At 41.1% G+C, this 18,496-nt stretch overlaps 1 protein-coding gene across 6 annotated transcripts in view; it reads left to right on the forward strand.

Annotated features, from left to right (window-relative positions):
* ADAMTSL3 (ADAMTS like 3) overlaps positions 1-18,496 on the forward strand; it is a 389,485-nt gene that overhangs the window by 301,016 nt on the left and 69,973 nt on the right. For all 6 annotated transcript variants that reach the window (XR_005216378.1, XM_037833191.1, XM_037833189.1 and 3 more), the window contains 2 exons: positions 2,518-2,671; positions 17,333-18,404. Coding sequence is in view for 5 of the 6 variants with exons in the window: in XM_037833191.1 (XP_037689119.1) it covers positions 2,518-2,671; positions 17,333-18,404 (1,226 nt within the window). In the remaining variant the exon portion in view is untranslated. The remainder of the gene's footprint in view (positions 1-2,517; positions 2,672-17,332; positions 18,405-18,496) is intronic.

Here is an 18,496-nt window from a genome sequence, read left to right on the forward strand (position 1 = left end):
AATGATAATTAGGGCTTTCTGTTAAAGATGATAATAAATTAAAAAAAAAATTCCATTCCCCTCCTTTGAAACCCAAGGAAAAAAAAAAAACCACAGAGAATGAAAGTGAGGGAACACTCTGTCTTCAATGAACAATGAAGTGGCTACAGTCCCAAACTGTAAATTATGAAACACACCTGCCAAAGACCGTAAAATCTGGTCCAAAATGAGAGCGAAGGCTGAGAGCTGACGAACATTTCCTCAGGCGTCAAGCAGAATATAGATTTCCCTAGGAGTAAGTATGACAGCCCTGAAAGGCCTATTCAACAGTGCCTTGATTACAGAGACTAGATCTGGGACCATGAGCAGCCCTGGAAAAAAAACGAGAAATTCTCTGCAGAACCATGGGGGAGACAGAGCTGAAGGAGAAACCACATTTTTATGCTTCCTAGCCAAGGAATGCTGCCAGAGATGAAGTGGGGTGAAGGAAGGGAGGCAGCAACTGCTGGATTATTACACAGTGAGCCAGTTAAGAGGCTCCTCTCTGAGTCACACCAACCACTCGAACGCCGAAAACTGAAGAGGAATGTGGGCAAAGGAAATAAGAGTATTGGTGACAGAGTGTGGAAGAAAACAAACCCAAAAGATGTAAAATGCCCTACCTCATCCCCAGCTCATGTTATTCACAGACAGCCAGCTGCATTTAATACACCAGCATAATATTAAGGTGTCAAAACTGGGGGAAAAATTTGAAGAGGAGGGAAGTCGGGCTATGGGGAAAGGAATATAAAGCAAGAGTCACACAAACAACATAAGATAAGGAATACCCAGAGAAAAGTTCTGACAAATATGTTCTGTGTTCCCAAGGAAATTATAGTCATGACCTCTGAGAAAAAAGTGGCCCAAGAGTAACTTTTGAGCTCCAGAAAGAGATTATGAGACAATACAAGGAGATGAACAGACAACTCAAACACTTGGGGAAAAAACTGAAGAGAAAAATTAAAAATAGAAGACATAAAAATTACATTATAAGCAACAAAAAAAATGGGGAAAATGAAAACACTGAGACATAGTAGACAAGCTGGAATAGATCATATAAAATGGTATGGAAAAGAGCAAAGTTGTACAATTGGTTTTTAGAGGCAACAATGGATATGGAAGGCAGACAAAGAAAGATCAAACATAAGGGTAATTGGTATTTATAAGAAGAACAAAACAAACGGAACAGAAAAATATTCAGAAACAGGATAAGAGCAATAAATTTCCAATAAAAAAAGCTTTCATCTGCAAGCCTAGAAAATATTGCCCACCAAGGGTTCAGCATGCTTGTGGTGCTGAACTTCATGAATCAAGAAAGAACCCACAGGCCTCTGAGCAGGAAAGGCAAGCAAATCAACAATAAAAATTCTTATTTGGTCTCCGATATCTCCACAATAGTTCTCAATGCAAGAAGACAAGGTTTGCACAATTCTAAGGAAAAGAAAGTATGACCCAAAAATGTTCATATGTTCTCTTCAGCCTGGTGGTTCTTCATGTGGAAAGAAGGGTAACAGTCATTCAAAGAATACCTTATCAATGAGCCTTTCCTAAAAAACCTGGAGGGCCAACTGCTAGACAACCAAGAAGGCTCAAAGCAAAGAATCCATGAATGGATAGACCCTGGTTAAAAAAAAAAAAAAGATGGATGATGAGTAATGAATTCATTTAAATATAGAATTAAGACTCATCAACTGCAGCAATTACATTTCAGAACAGAAGGTAAATATCAGAAATGTTGACATTAACTAAATAATTGAAAACTAGTTGGCAGTTTGGAAGTGGGGTGGGAGAAAATACAAATGTGCTTATTTCCTCATCCTTCTAGGCAGCAAGTCAGTAGATACCCTCCTTAGTCAAAATATGTAATTAAAAGTCACTATTCAAATCACTTAATGGTTTCTTTAATCTTCTTTGTTAACATTAGAGGGCTTTTTTTGGGAATTAATCACTTATGGTGAAAAAAAATCAGAAGTTCAGCAACTCCTTTAATTACCCTTTAGTTTCTTTTTCCCTATTATACCTAATAAATTTGCATTAAAATTTTAATTAAAATTGCGTGTATACACATGATTATCAAATGTTAATGCTTCTTAATGTGGAGTAGTTTGGAATTTTTTTAAATTTTCCTGTTTATTCTTTTCCGTTTATTTGAATTCTTGGAAATGGGTGTGTATAATTTTTTAAAAGCAGAACATCAATAAATTAGATTTCAATTAAAACACCAAAAAATCTGCAACAATAAATTATAGGAAGGAAGGAGGGAGGGAGGAAGGAAGGAGGGAGGGAGGAAGGAGGGAGGGAGGAAGGAGGGAGGGAGGGAGGAAGGAAGGAAGGAAGGACTCTCCATGTTATAAAAGATGTTCAAGCCCAAGAAATGGCTTCCATATTGGCACATCCATACATTAATTTCCTCGTTTCACCATCTGAGAATTTGCTATTGTTGGCTTAGATTCGCCTACTCATGCTCTGTTTGACTCTGTTGCACAATTCTTATTCCAGTGCTCTGTCAGCTGTGGTGTTGGAATCCAGCGAAGAAAGCAGGTGTGTCAGCGGCTGACGGCCAAAGGCCAGCGTGTTCCCCTCAGTGAGACAATGTGCAAAGATCAACCGGGGCTTCCTCTTGTAAGGTCTTGCCAGATGCCGCAGTGTAAGAGTAAGTATGTCGTGTCCATACCTCACCAAGATACGCTGATTCTGCTCATCCTGTCTCCATGTCTTCATTTTCATTTTCTCACTTCCAACATCTTCCAAATCTGTAGGTAAAGCAAATCAAGCATAACTCACAGTTGTTTTAAGCAACAAACGATACACTGTTAAACACCAAGATATAGTTCTAAGAAAAGTCAGTTTTATGAAATGTCCACCCAGTCAGCAAATGCATGTTTTTATTTCCTGTATTGAATTTGTATTTCCTTTTATCTTCCACTTTACCATGATTTCTTCCACTTAGAATTTAGGAGTGTTCCTTATAGAAATTAAGCTGAAATATGTCCTGGTTTACTTTTGCTAGTAAGGTGTTTGGATTCATTCTATTAAAAGTAGAAGAGCTAAGTTTTTTTTAAGTATTCAACTCTTCTTCCTTACATATAATCTAAAACCAGCAAGGATGAAAGCTTGAAATACCTTTGGTTTTAAAATATGGCCATTTGGACACCTCTTCAATGAGTGAGTTAAAAATAATAAACCTGGTATAAAGAGTGAATATAATGGCTTCATTATATCCAAAAGCTGATATGCATGTTGTACTCATCTGTATTTATAGTGTACATGTGAGACTATATATTTACATGTGCATGTGTGTGTTTCATGTCAGAGGGTCATATGAGTTGAGGACTGCCCCTGTAGCAGCTGAAATTAGGCAGCAGAGTATTTGGGAAGGAGAGTGAGGAGGTAGGGAACAGACATTGGGAATCCAAAGCTTCTAGGTCTGTTCCCTGCCTTAATTATTCATGTCTTCAATTATTCACCTGTAAAATTACCTCAAATACCCCCAAGTTTATGATAAGAAAAAAATCAGAAATAAACAACTCTTATTTTAATGCTTGCATGTGTATAATCCAAATATACATACATATATATCATATAGATATATATGTATCAACTCACCAATAACTTTTTCAGAGAAATTCACAAAACAAAGTTTTTTAAAAAGTGATAAATAAAAAAAAGAGGAATAACATTGATTTAGCCATTACCATGTGCAGTTCCTTGCATGCACTAACTCATGTAGTTCCCCCAGTTGTGAGACAGATATTATCACCACTTAGATATGAAGAATCCAAGACTTAGAAGAGATATGAAACTTGCCCAAAGCCCCATAGCTGCAAATTGGACCCCTTGACTTATGTGACTATAAGTCTGATTCCTGAGCCTACACCATTAGCTGCTTGTCTGTGCTGATTCATGGGCAACATTAACATTTTTTTCTGGGGAATTCGTTGAGAAACAAATTTCAAAATCTTGAGTTTCCAAGAGTTAGTTTTAAGATATCTTGGAATTCAGGAATGTCTGTGGCATATGGCACAGTGTCATGCTTTGAGCTGCTTATCTATCTGATTTTTATTCCTTGTGGAAGGTTGCATAGCAATGCAGCTAGACCATTTAGTGCCTTAGAGGAGAGTGAAATTAAAGTAATATTGGCAGCTTCCTCCAAAATAATAACAGAATAACATGCGGGAATAAATTGTGGTTATTAGGGCATACAACGTGATTCAAGATGATATAAATTATTATGGCTTGCATTATTATGGCTTACAGAGTAAAATTATAAGTTTTAGGACAAGAGAAAAAAGATAGTAATATTTCTTTTTTATCCACCCCACTCCCTAGCTTGCCAAACATGTAGGTCATGGAAGCAGACAGGAGACAGGAATGCACGCTCCCAACAGTCTAATCATTGCAATCTGGGGCCTCCACATCACCTGGCTTCATGCCATCATTTTTTATCAGTGGCCCTTGCTTGCTGAAATTTGGCTTCTCCCTACACACTCTCCTTTGACATCCTCTTTCCCCCTTCACCATATCAGAAGGCCGAGTGATGAGCTTGGCATTCTCCCATCCCTCCCCTCTGTTTCCACACCATTTCCCACTGTCATCAAACACTTAGTGCATATATTGCCTGCCTCACACCTTCAGTGGAGTCATAGACAGACCTATAAGACACTCTGAACATACCACCAGCAGGTCCAGTCTGCCTCTCCAACATTTGCCCGACATCCATGTTGATGACCTTTCTACCACCCTGATCTCCCAACTTCATCAATCCCACTGACCCCATCACCTTGTCATGGTGACTCTTTGGATTTCCTCATTACTTGGCACTCAGAAATCACTTCCACTCTTCTTCCCCGTCTACTCCTGCCTAGTTAGTTGACACCTCTCTGTGACCTCTGGTTCTTCCATGCCTCCCTGTTGTCCCTAAACTTTCTGCTCTTTCCCTCGAAACCACTCCTCTTAGCTGGCAATGCCTAGTTACCCACTTAACCAATTCTATCACCAGATTTTTATGCCCTTCCTTAGCCTACTGCCTTGATCACCCTGTTTCTCTTCAGACCTGGTACTACTCTCCAGGCATTTTTTTGTTTGTTTGTTTGTTTGCTTCCCTGGTCTGAGCTACAGAGACTTACTGAAGGAAATATCTCGAGACTGATGAGCCATATTTCATATTTATGCTACCTGAATTTAGCTGGGCAATTGCTTGTTTTCCTCTATTACCTAAAAATCCCCTAGAAATTCACCTCAGCAGCTATTTCTTAACTACTACACTGAACCCAAGTTCCCATCTCATCTCTCTGCCAATAAGCCTGTCTGCTCCTCTGCTAGGAATATCAAGGCTATGTGATGTGATGTCCTTCTGACTTTCCTCTCTCCTTTGCCTATGCTTCACCCCCCCACCCACCCCTCCACAGACTGGAAATGTGTGGTCTTCTTTATAGCCCTAATCCTTCCATTGTGAAAGACGAAAGAAACCAGTCCCGGCTATGCCATGACCTTTATTCTCTTTCAAGGCTCCACTTCCAGAAAATGTGTCTTAATCATTGATCTGGGGTAAGAGTGTTCTTTATTCTTAAGTAAAACCCATTCTCTTTGGAGTAGTGAATTTTATTGCTCTTCTTTTTGACCATTTTAGGGTGCAGTGGGTTGAGTGGGAAAGATGTCTTGAGTTACCCCTACAGGCCAGCGGTGTGTCATACAGACTGATTATCCCACTGCCTGATTCTCTCCAAACAAACTCTGTACTCTCCCACCTCAGGCTTTTACCCATTACTAGGCTTTTATGTCATATCTAGCAACTGAGGTTCTTCCCAATCTTGTAGGGCCAACGGCAAACCCCGCCTCCCTCAATAAGCTTCCTCAGTCACGCTTAATCTCTGAAAGATAACATGGCATTGTGGTTAAGGGCACTGCCTTTGACGCTGACTCACCTGAGTTTGAATCCCAGTTTTCCCAGTAACTTCTCATTTGATGTTGGACAAGTTATGTAATCTCTGTGGGTCCCAGTTTTCTCATCTGTAAAATGGTAATTGCAATTGTACCTACTTCATAGAATTGTCCAAAGAAGCATGAATTAATACCTACAAAGTGCTGAGAGAAACTGCCCAAGCACATATAAAGGCTCAAAAATATTAGCTATTTTAAATGTCATCACCACTTAATGACATGTAATAGAGAAATTAGTGGTGTATATTCTGGCTCATTTGGATATGAGCTTGTGTAGGGTAGGTACAGAATAGCTCTGAATGTTTTTACAAATACATCCCAAAAAGTGAATATCAGAATGAATTGTGCTCATAGATATGCTTTTCAAATATGTCAAATTTGTATCTACCTCAGATTGCTATCAGAAGTCCTCCTGTCTTGTTTTCCAATCATACCTCTGATTAAAAAAAAGTAAAGATAATAAGAAATGCAGCGTTTTGATTTTAGATTTTTAAAATCATGGTTCCTATTTTTCAAAGTTCTCAAATTTTGGTGAAGAAGAAGGCTTATTTTTCTCCAAATTACTGAGGTCAGGGAGGTTGAAGGAAAGGAGGCACCCAGGCATGCTCTGTATGATTGAAATGCCAAGAAAAATATACCTCATGTTCTCCCCAGGTATATTAGTTTCCTAGGGCTGCTATCACAAATGACTGCAAGCCGGGTGGCTTAAAATAACAGAATTGATTCTCTTGCAGTTATTCTGGAGGCCAGAAATCTAAAATCAAGGTGTCAACAGGGCCCTGCTCCCTTCAAAATCTCTAAGAAAGCGTCCTTCCTCATCTCTTGCAGCTGTCAGTGGTCCCAGTCATTCCTTGGCTATTGTCAGCCTAACTCCAGTCTCTGCCTCTGTCTTCACATGGCCATCTTCTCCCTGTGTGTTTCTGTCTTGGTATCCAAAAATCCTTCTTCTTCTAAGGACCCCAGTCATATTGTATTTAGGGCCCACCCTAGTCCAGTATGACCTCATGTTAAATTGATTACATCTGCAAAGACCTATTTCCAAATAAGGCCACCTTCACAGGTACCAGGGGTTAGGACTTGAACACTTTTTGGCAGACACAATTCAACCCATACTGCCAGGGATACCTGTTTCTTTTATTCACTCAGTCATCATTCACTTACTCATTCAACTAACAGTAAAGTGTAAGAGTCTACTGTGTACCCGGTGATGTGCTGTGTCCTAAGGACAAAAAGATGGTCTTTCTGCCTGGGCATATTTTTGTATATCACTGTCAGATGGTAGCCATTTCTTTCAGCAATTATTCGTCAAGTGCTACTGTGCTTTAGATGCTATAATACAAAATGAAAAAGATATTCTCTTCTAAGAGCTCATAATGTAAATAAAAACTAATTGTAAAGTTCTGTGTATGTCTTCATAGGATGCAGAAAGCAATTGGCAATGCCACTGGGTGGGGAGAGGTCAGGGAAAATTTCATAAAGGAGGAGGCTCTTGAGCAGAGTTCTGAAGGATAGGAGCCCACATGGATAAAAGGGAATCCCTGAAAAAAAGAGCAGCATGAAAAAAAAGGTAGGTAGTGTGAAATAGAGTAGTGTTTTAGGGGGAGTTGTAAGCAATTCCATAGGACTAAAACATATGTCTTATGACATACAGCTTGAGACATTAGCTATAGAGGATCTTGAAATCCATGCTAAGGAGTTTAGATTCTCTCTAAAAAGGAGGTGATACAGTCAGATTTTATTTTAGTTCATTTACTCTGACAATTTTAGAGATATATTGGATAAATATGAGACTGCAGACAGGGAGTCAAGTTAAGGAAACACCAGATGAGAGAACTGGAGGATAGAAACAATGAGAATGAATTCTAACAATGTTTCAGATGTGTGATCTAAGTATTTGATGCCTAACTGGAGCTGGAGGCTAAAAGACAGGGACAGTGGAGTGCTTGTAAATGTTTAACAACCAGCTCTGGGTGGGGCTGGGGGCTCTTATCTGCTGTGTTTGCCAATTTCCATGGTGTAAATACTTCCACCTTGGCCAGTATCAGTTACCAACATGAGATCTCCTCCAGAGTTGTCAATAGATGCTAACAACCTCACTGAGTTATTGAAAGCTAGGGCCAGCACACTACTGGATGGGAAGAAATCTTGGATGACGCTCCAGTTTCTAGCTTGAGAAACTTGTTGGAAGATGATGCCATTGACTTAGGGAAGACAGAAAGAGGAGGAAACCGGGGGTGTTGGGGGTGGGGGTGGCGGGGGTGGCAGGGATAATGTGCTTAGATTATTTTATTTTAAACTCGAGGCACCAGGAAGAAATTTCTAGTCAGCAGTGGACAGTCAGATCTGGAGGTCCAGAGAGAAGTCTAGGCTGGATAGATCAACTTGGGAGGCATCAACCTATAGTTGTTAATTGAAACTACAAGACGATCTAACGAAAAGTCTAGAGCAAGAAGAGAAAGTGGCTAAGCATTGACATCTAAGAGGTAGCAACACAGATAGAATAGTCAGTGTAAGAGGAGCCAGCAGGGGACTGAGAATGAACAATGGTAGGAAAGGAACAGAAGAAAGAGTTGAAAAAACTTGAGGAGAGATTTCTTCATGAAGTGAGTGATTAAGGGTCCCATATGCTGTAGAATGGTCAAGTAAGAATACTGGAAGGAGGTCACTGGTGGCCTTTCCCAGAGAGCTTTTGGTGGCGTTCTAGGAGCAGAAGCCAGACTGCATTTGGTTGAAAAGTACACTAGAGGCAAATAAGTGGAAACCATTCTTTCAGGCTGATCTTGCATTTACTATAGTCAGTCCTCCCTGGGACTCAGGAGTCTTCACAGCTCAGTTAGCAAGTCCATCTAGAGCATCCCCTGCAGCTACTTGTGTTCCTACCCTCAGAGAAGCCTGAAGAGAATCCAGGAAAACTACCTGTGTTCTTGATACAGCTTCTAATAAGCTTGCCAGATCTTCCACTCATAGTGGAAGAGGGGAGAACCCAGCACAAGTCAAGCAGCTAGACTCAGGTCTGGATTCTGTGGGGACCGGGGTTCCAGCAGGGTAATAGGAAGGCTTAGAGGCTGCATCACAGCCAAAGCCCTTTAGGGAGTGACAGGAGTCAGATGCTGGTGGGACCAAGTGTAAATATCCAGCCCAGATGGCTTGGGGCAAGAACCTGGCATGGCACCAAGACCCAGAGTCATGGCAGGGATACGACTGGAGCTAAGGCAGGCAGAAGCAAGCAAGGAGCTGAAGCAATCACTGGAAACAGCCTTGGGGTGCCTTGAGTGGGCCTTTATTGGGTATGACAGACTGGCGCAAAGGCCCAGAAGGAGGACATACAGGAGGCAGGTCTTTTGATTTTCTATAAAAGCCAAATATGTAGCATTTCTCACCTTCACACAGTAGAGGAGTGGGGGCATTGTGGGTACCCTTGCTCCACCCAGAAGCCACTCTGGGAAGATGCTGCAGGTACCTGGTCACTCTCCATGCAGTGGCTGATACCCCTGCCATATCAGGCCTGGCCAATGTTGCATTTTGTGAGCATCTCCAGATGCAGAAGGCAGTCACCCAAAACCAGACCAGTTTCTTGCCCAAGAACTGTGTCCAATGATGCCACACTCCAGGCCCTGCTCCAAAAGAATCAAAGAAGTCCCAATAGAGGAATTGTCCCATGCTGTGGAAGCTGGCAGCCTGGCAGAACCCCTGCATTTCTACCTTTGGCTGGAATCCTTGCTGACTCCCCAGTGTGAGCAGCTGCCAAGCAGTTGGGAATGGGGTCAGCTGGGGTCACTGGGCCTGCCTCCCATTGAATGTGGCCAGAGGGAGCAGCTAGACTCTAATGGGGCTCACCCAGCCTTCTGAAGGAGGGTTTTTCCCCAAGGCTGAAAACTCCACAGACCATGTTGGAAGGAGTCAGGGTCCCATCTCAGGTCCCATCTGTTCTGAGCCTCGGGCTCAGCTAAGGGACATCTGGCTGCCAGTGGGCTTGAAGGTAATTAGAAACCATCTCCATGTTTGTTTCCAGGGCATCAGGATGCTTAGTGGGCCTGGGGCCAGCTTCAGATCATCCCCACCTTGAACCTTTAACCTAGAAAGGTGTACTTCATTTCCCAAATGAGCTTCTGCACCATCCCAATGAGAACAGGAACATTCAAGCTAAGACCCTATTCTTAGCAGCCACCGCTACTCTGAAATAATCTGTCTCCACAAATTACTCAGTCACATTAATTCAAAAGTCTGATTTTTGAACCCAGTTTATATTCTGTTTTTGAAGAGTATATTTCTAAGTCATCCACATCCCACATCCACCCCCATTTTTCTGTTATCCACCACCGCCAGACCAGTGGCCAGACAAGATGTTCAACTAGATTCTTTAAAATAATAATAATATAATATATGTATATGTGTATGTATGTGTTTATGTGTATATATGTATACACATACATACATGCATATATATCCTGTCTTTTTACAAAAACAATAAGCCACTAATAAGTATTAATGAAGCACAACCAGAAAAGTAAAATTAGAAGTAGGTGATAAATGAAAAGGGAAAACATAAGCAAAAAAGATTAATGTGAGGTTATGTGTGGACACAAATTTGGCTCTAAACTTGCTGATGTAACAGCCATCTTGTAAAAGGCCATCTGCTCAATTACACCGCTCAGTGTTCATTAGCTAGGGAAGGAACCAGTTACTCAGAGTAAGATATACTTCTTTCTGATACTAAGACCAGAAAGAAATTTCTCCCACGATCTTCTTACAGAAGACACTGCAAACTGTAAAAGCTTAGGAAAGTTTTTAAAATTTCTCATGCCTAGGCTGATTTCTGTAAGTCATAATTTCTGGAGATGAAATCTAGAACATTGAGATTTAATGCACACACACGTGATTCCAATGTGTAGCAAATTATTTTGAGAACCACTGCTTTTTTGTCTGTTTTGAGTTTTTTTTTTAATTCAGTTTTATTGAGATATATTCACATATACAATCATCCGTGGTGTACAATCAGCTATTCACAGTACCATCGTATAGTTGTACATTCGTCACCCCAATCTATTTTTTTTTTACTTTTTATTTTGAAATAAATTCAAATTTACAGGACAGTTGCAAAAAATAATACAAACCCCATACACAGAACTCTAGCCTACCCCAACCCCCATCCACCGATACCCAGATCTACTAACTTTAATATTTTGTCACTTTACCATTTCTTTTTTTCCCTCCCTCCCTATCTGTCATCCATCATCTGTTGCTCTGTCTTCTGAACATATGAGAGCAAGTTGCACACATCTTTGAACAAATAATATAATTCACATATACATTTCCTATGAACAAGAATATTAATTTATGTAATCACATTACAAGTAGTTAAGAAATTCAAGAAATTTAACATTGATATAAAGCTTACATTCTGTATTTCATTTTTTTCTTATGTCCCAATTGTGTCCTTTTGAGCCTTTTCTCCTCTATTTTTAGATCTCATCCAAGATCATCTATGGCATTTAACTGTCATTATCAATTTAGACTGTCTTTTTTTCAGTTGTGGAAACATATATACACCATAAATCTTCCTATTCCAAACCCTCCCAAGCATTCCATTTAGTGGGATTAATCACATTCACAATGTTGCAATGCCATCACCTTCCCACCATCCATTACTAGAAATTTCCCTTCACCCAAAACAGAAACCCTACACTCATTTCTTAACTCCCCATTGCCCCTTCCCCCACTTCTCATAACCCATACTCTACTTTTCATCTCTATGATCATATTCTCTGATACTTTCTTTGTGTTTACCATGGGGCTTAAATTTAACATCCTAAATCTATAACAATCTTGTTTTCTTTGATACCAACTTAACTTCAGTAGGACACATAAACTGTGTTCCTATACTCCTCCATTCCCCCACCTTTATGTAGTTCTTGTCAAAAATTACATATTTTACATTGAGTCCAAAACCACTGATTTATCATTACACTTTATGTATTTTAGATCCTGTAGGAAGTAAATAGTGGAGTTACAAATCAAAAATACAGTAGTATTGGTATTTATATTTACCATGTGATCTTTACTGGAAATCTGTATTTCTTCATGTGGTTTCAGTCAGTTGTTTAGTGTCCTTTCCTTTCAGCCTGCACAATTCCCTTTAGCATTTCTTATACGACTGATCTACTGGTGATGAAGTCCCTTAGCTTTTGATTATCTGGGAATGTTTTCATCTCCCTCATTTTTAACCTCCAGGTGTTTGTGAATTTTCTAAGTCTCTGATGGTTATTGACTTCTAATTGTATTCCATTGTGGTCTGAAAATGTGCTTTGAATAATTTCAATTTTTTTTTTTAATTTATTGAGGCTTGTTTTATGTCCCAGCATATGGTCTATTCTGGAGAAAGTTCCGTGATCACTAGAGAAGAATGTGTATCCTGGTGATTTGGGATGTAATGTTCTATATATGTCTGTTAAATCCAATTCATTTATCAGATTGTTTAGGTTTTCAGTTTCCTCATCGGTCTTCTCTCTGGTTGATCTTTCTATAGGAGAGAGTGATGTGTTGAAGTCTCCCACAATTATTTTGGGAACATCCATTGCTTCCTTTAGTTTTGCCAGTGTTTGTCTCATGTATTTTGTGGCACCATGATTGGGTGCATAAACATTTACGATTGTTACTTCTTCTTGTTGAATTGCCCCTTTTATTAGTATGTAGTGGCCTTCTTTGACTCTCATAACATCCTTACACTTAAAGTCTATTTTATCTGAGATTAATATTGCTGCTCCTGCTTTCTTTTGGCTGTAGCTTGCATGAAATATTTTTTCCATCCCTTCACTTTCAATTTCTTTGTGTCCCTGTGTCTACAATGAATCTCTTGCATGCAACATATTGATGGTTCATATTTTTTGATGAATTCTGCCAATCTGTATCTTTTAATTGGGGAGTTTAATCCATTTACATTCAATGTTATTACTGCCAAGGCATTTCTTGAATCAGCCATCCTATCCTTTGGTTTATGTTTGTCAGATACATTTTTTCCCTCTCTCTCTTACTGTCCTTTAATGAACCAGTATTGAATGTCTTTAGTACTGAACTGTTCTCTATATCTATCTCTCCTTTCTTTGTTTCTCTATCGCTAGGGCTCCCTTTAGTATCCGAAGTAGGGCAGGTCTTTTATTAGCAAAATCTCTCAGCATTTGTTTGTGAAAATTTTAAGCTCTCCCTCAATTCTGAAGGAGGGTTTTGCTGAATGAAGTATTCTTGGTTGGAAATTTTTCTCTCTCAGAATTTTAAATATGTCATGCCACTGCCTTCTCGCCTCCATGGTGGCTGCTGAGTAGTCACCACTTAGTCTTATGTTGTTTCCTTTGTATGTTGTGATTTGTTTTTCTCTTGCTGCTTTCAGAACTTGCTCCTTCTCTTCAGTATTTGACAGTCTGATCAGAATATGTCTTGGAGTGAGTTTATTTGGATTTATTCTATTTGGAGTTCACTGGGCATTTATGCTTTGTGTATTTATATTGTGTAGAAGGTTTGGGAGTTTTCCCCAACAATTTCTTTGAATACTCTTTCTAGACCTTTACCCTTCTCTTCCCCTTCTGGGACACCAATGAGTCTTATATTTGGACATTTTATTTTATCTGTCATATGCCTGAGGTCCATTTCTGTTTTTTCAACTTTTTTCCCTATTCTTTCTTTAGTTCTTTCGTTTTCCATTCTGTGGTTCTCGAGGTCGCTGATTCATTGTTCAGCTTTCTCTAGTCTTGTACTATGAGTATCCGGAATCTTTTTAATTTGGTCAATAGATGATCCATAAGATCATCTGTTTTTTTATTTACTCTTGCAGTTTCTTCTTTATGCTCTTCTAGGGTCTTCTTTATGTCCTTTATATCCTGTGCCATGCTCTTGATGTTTGTCTTTAGTTCTTTGATTAATTGCTCCAGGTGCTGTGTCTCTTCTGATCTTTTGATTTGGGTGTTTAGGTTTGGGTTATCCATCTCATCTGGTTTTATCATATGCTTTAAAATTTTCTGTTGTTTTTGGCCCCTTGGCATTTGCTTTACTTGATAGGGTTCTTTTAGGATATGTAGGATTATTCAAAGACGAATCTCTAGTTTGTCAGATCTACAGCTTGGTGGTGTACACTTTCTCTAACTAACCAGCAGATGGTGTCCGCAAGTCACCTATTCCCCTCAAGTCAGTTCTCCCCAACTTTGTCTTTGTGGTGTGTGGGGGTTTGATTCTTGTGGGGTCCAATTGGTGCACCAAGTTTGGGTGTGTTGTTGGTGCTGTCCACCCTGAATGTGGGGCATGCGTCTGAGCAGTTAGGGAGGGAGGGCAGCTTTAATAATCAAACCTCCCAGGTGTTCCTGGAGATTTAAGGCTGTTGCAAGGCTCTAAACCTTCATTTCAGTCTTGCCACAGATTGTCTCTGCCACTGACCCACAAGTCCTTGGTATTGGTGTATGGTCCCTGGGATTTCCGAATGAGTCCCTCTTCCAAGCCGTGCCCTTCTAGGGCCTCTGCTGAGGGAAGGTTGTGCTACATCACAAATGTGCACCATCCCTCAGGGGAAGTTCTGGGCCACTGGGCCGTGTAGGTGCTTTCCCAGCCTGCTGTAAGAATGGCTGAATGGGACGTGTTAATTTCCCCCTTTTTACACAGCTCCGCTTTCCCATCTCTGGGACAATTAGCTGTGGGTTCGCAAAAGGCTATTGTGCATGCCTGATACTGTGTGTGTGCATGTGATGCTGGAGACGCTTCCTGTCACACCGGGTTTTTTTGGCATGGCTCTGGGCTGTGGCTCCTGTGCCGGGGAGGAGCGTTCCCAGCCCGCTGGGAAGATGGCTGCAAGGGGCGTGTTTATTTTCCCCTTTTGGCTTACCTCTGCCTTCCTCGGTCCGAGACAATTAGCAGCGGATGTGCGAAACGCTATCTTCCACACCAGATATTGAGGTGTTCGCACAGCCCGTTCCTGCCGTGTTTCACTGTGTGGTTCTCGCTGCTGTATCTGCAGCCGCTTTTGGGTTTTTTAAAAAAGAACTAGTCTGCCTCCAAATGCCAACCCACAGTTTCCCCACACCACAGTGTGGCTGCCAGATATTCAGCAGGCTCACTCACTCGTTTCAAAATGCAGACTCCCAGTTTCACCAAGTGCACAGTCCCTGAGGATTTAGCAGAGTTTGTCCAGCTGGTGCATCGCTGGAATTGGTATTCTGGATCACTTTCTGGCTTTTATCTAGTATTTTTCATGGAGGTGTTTTTTTGCCCTGTCTCTCCTAGCCGCCATCTTAGGTTCTACCCAATCTATTTTTGAACATTTTCCTTACACCAGAAAGAATCAGAATCAGAATAAAAAATAAAAATAAAAAAAGAACACACAAATCACCCCCCCCCATCCTACCCTATTTTTCGTTTAGTTTTTGTCCCCGTTCTTCTACTCATCCATCCATACACTGGATAAAGGGAGTGTGATCCACAAGGCTTTCACAATCACACTGTCACCCCTTGTAATCTACATTGTTATACAGTCGTCTTCAAGAGTCAAGGCTACGGGTTGCAGTTTGGTAGTTTCAGGTATTTAATTCTAGCTATTCCAGTACATTAAAACCTAAAAAGTGTTATCTATATAGTGTGTAAGATTATGTCCACCAGAGTGACCTCTCGACTCTGTCTGGAATCTCTCCGCCACGGAAACTTTGTTTCATTTTACATCCCCCTTTTGGTCAAGAAGATGGAAAACCACTGCTTTTAAATACCTATAGTCAGTATTGATGTTGAACTGTGAACATCAGGATGTCCATACAAATTGTTAAAATATTGAAATTCTTCCCAGGTGGTTAGTAAATAGCTATTGCCTAAACCCTGTGACTATCAGCCACTCCGACCTCTCTACCAGGAACCACCTGATCTCCCTGTATCTAGGAGCTAAAATGGTAACACTTGGCTCCGTAGGTGGCCTCCAGGGCTCTGTTCTTGTGCCACAGGCAGCATCTGTTCTGAACACTGTCCTTGCTGTATACCTATTAAATGTTTTGAATATCATCCTTGCCTGTAGTAATGAACAGACTATAAATTTACCAGGGAATCCTCCATAATTTTTTTCTGTTTTTGATAGCTGTTGAAGAGCAATAAATTCAAAACCTGTGTTAGCAATTATAAGAAAATCTACATTCCTTAACTGGCTGCAGCCAGGGTTGACATCCTCCATGGATACTAAGCCTCCCAGCAAGTAAATGCGTATGCCTGCTCCCCTTAGATATGAGCCGTGGGAGTATCCACAGGCAGAACCCAGCTCAATCCTGAGGACAGTAGGCCTGACCTACTGACTGCATGCAAACTCATTATGCTCTTTCACCAAGAACATTCTCTGCTGCGGCAATTGAGAGGCCACCCTGTTGTTTCCCTGAACCTCCAGGTGCCTCCACACCCCAGTAGGCGGCCAGACCCTAAAGTGCTCATGAGCCACTAGAGGGGACTCTGGGAAGTGTTCTAGCAAAGCAGGGTCTCAAACACAAAGCAACTAGTGTGTAGGACCTGAGGGGGCCATCTAAGTGAAGTCTCAATCTGGTTCTTCTCCTAGAGTGTCCCTTCCAATGATACAACCAGGAGGACCCATAGCTAGAGTCCTTCAAGGTAATGAGGTCACCAGGCTCAGACCTCCTGAATACAGCAGTGCCTTTCATGTGAGTCTGATCTCTCTTCCACCACTACCTGGTGTTCCCAGGCCCTCTGGCCCACACCCTATGAGAAGTACTTCATGAAAGAGAAGCTAGACCTCCATCTACATTATGCACCCCTCCATTTCAGGGTTACACTGAGAGAGCTTTTCCCTTGGGGGAAGGGATCTGAAGAGTATTAGTCTCCTTGACCCAAGCCCATTACCTGGAGTTGGTGCTTAGAAACAAGTTCAAGCCAGCCCCATCTCTGATCCCACTCAGACTATCCTCCTGCTTGCTGGCTGGACCTTTGTCACCTGGGCAGTGGTCACAGTGATCATATATGAGAGCTTCTTATATGCTTAGTCCTGTTGCATGCACTTAATGTAAATGACCTGATTTAATTTTCACATCCCTCTGATGTAGGTACTAACATTAACTACACTTTACATTGAGGCTTTTAACTTCATGCCTCCCCAAACCAGAGCTTTATGAATTTCTTTTCGTGTCGTCATACAATTTATTAAAACATTTGCATTATTGCTGCTAAAATAATAGATAGTTGTGAAATTTATGCCAATCTGTGGCTGTCTACCATTACTAATGTTTTAATTCTCAAATGTTTTAAAAGAAGATAATACATTTGTTGACATGCATCATCCTTCAAAGATTACTGTCAAAAAGTTTTTATTATTGAGATGTTTGGGTTTTCTTTCTTTCCTTCTTTTATACTGCAGAAATAAAACCCGAGATGAAAGCAAAGCTTGGTGAGCAGGGTCCTCAGATACTCAGTATCCAGAGAGTCTACATTCAGACCAGAGAAGAGAAGCGCATTAACCTCACTATCGGTAGCAGAGCCTATTTGCTGCCCAACACGTCTGTGATTATTAAATGCCCAGTGCGACGATTCCAGAAGTCTCAGATCCAGTGGGAGAAGGATGGCCATTGTCTGCAAAACTCCAAGCGACTTGGCATCACCAAGTCAGGCTCACTGAAAATCCACAGTCTTTCAGCCCCTGACATCGGCGTGTACCAGTGTGTGGCAGGCTCTGCACGAGAGACGGTTGTTCTCAAACTCATTGGGACAGACAACCGGCTCATCGCACCTCCATCCTTCAGAGAGCAAGCGAGGGGGTATCCTGGGATGGACCAAAATGAAGCTGGTAGTTTGGGAGCCACATGGAATAAAGTGCGGCAAATGTGGAGTAATAAAAATGAGCTTTATCTGGATGATGGCCAAATGAATAAGCAGCCTTTCTTGAGAGCTCTGTTGGGCCACTGCAGAAATTCTGCGGGAAATGCCAACTCCTGGGAGTTTAAGAATAAGCAGTTTGAAGCAGCAGTTAAACAGGGAGCCTATAGCATGGACACGGCCCAGTTTGAAGAGCTGATAAGAAACATGAGTCAGCTCATGGAAACCGGAGAAGTCAGTGATGACCTTGCGTCCCAAGTGATATACCAGCTGGTGGCCGAGTTAGCTAAGGCACAGCCTGCACCCGTGCAGTGGAGGAGCATCCAAGAGAAGGTGCCTCCTGCAGCTCAGCTAAGGGGGGAAACAGGAAGTGTGACCCAAAGCTCAAATGCAAAGAATTCAGGCAAGCTGATGTTCAAGCCAAAGGGGCCTGTTCTCATGAGGCAAAGCCAACCCCCCTCAATATCATTTAATAAAACTATAAATTCAAGGATTGGAAATACAGTATATATTACAAAAAGGACCAAGGTCATCAATATATTATGTGACCTTGTTACCCCCGGTGAGGTAACATATACATGGACCAAAGATGGAGCATTGCTAGAACCCTCAGTCAAGTAAGTAAAATAAGAGCACAGTGCTCATTTTTGTAATACCTTCTTAATGGCTATTCCAGTTTTCTTGAAAATATTTTTGAATTCCTTCTCCT

This window comes from Choloepus didactylus, chromosome 4 (genome assembly GCF_015220235.1).
Source record: "Choloepus didactylus isolate mChoDid1 chromosome 4, mChoDid1.pri, whole genome shotgun sequence".
In the NCBI taxonomy this organism is placed as follows: Eukaryota; Metazoa; Chordata; class Mammalia; order Pilosa; family Megalonychidae; genus Choloepus; species Choloepus didactylus.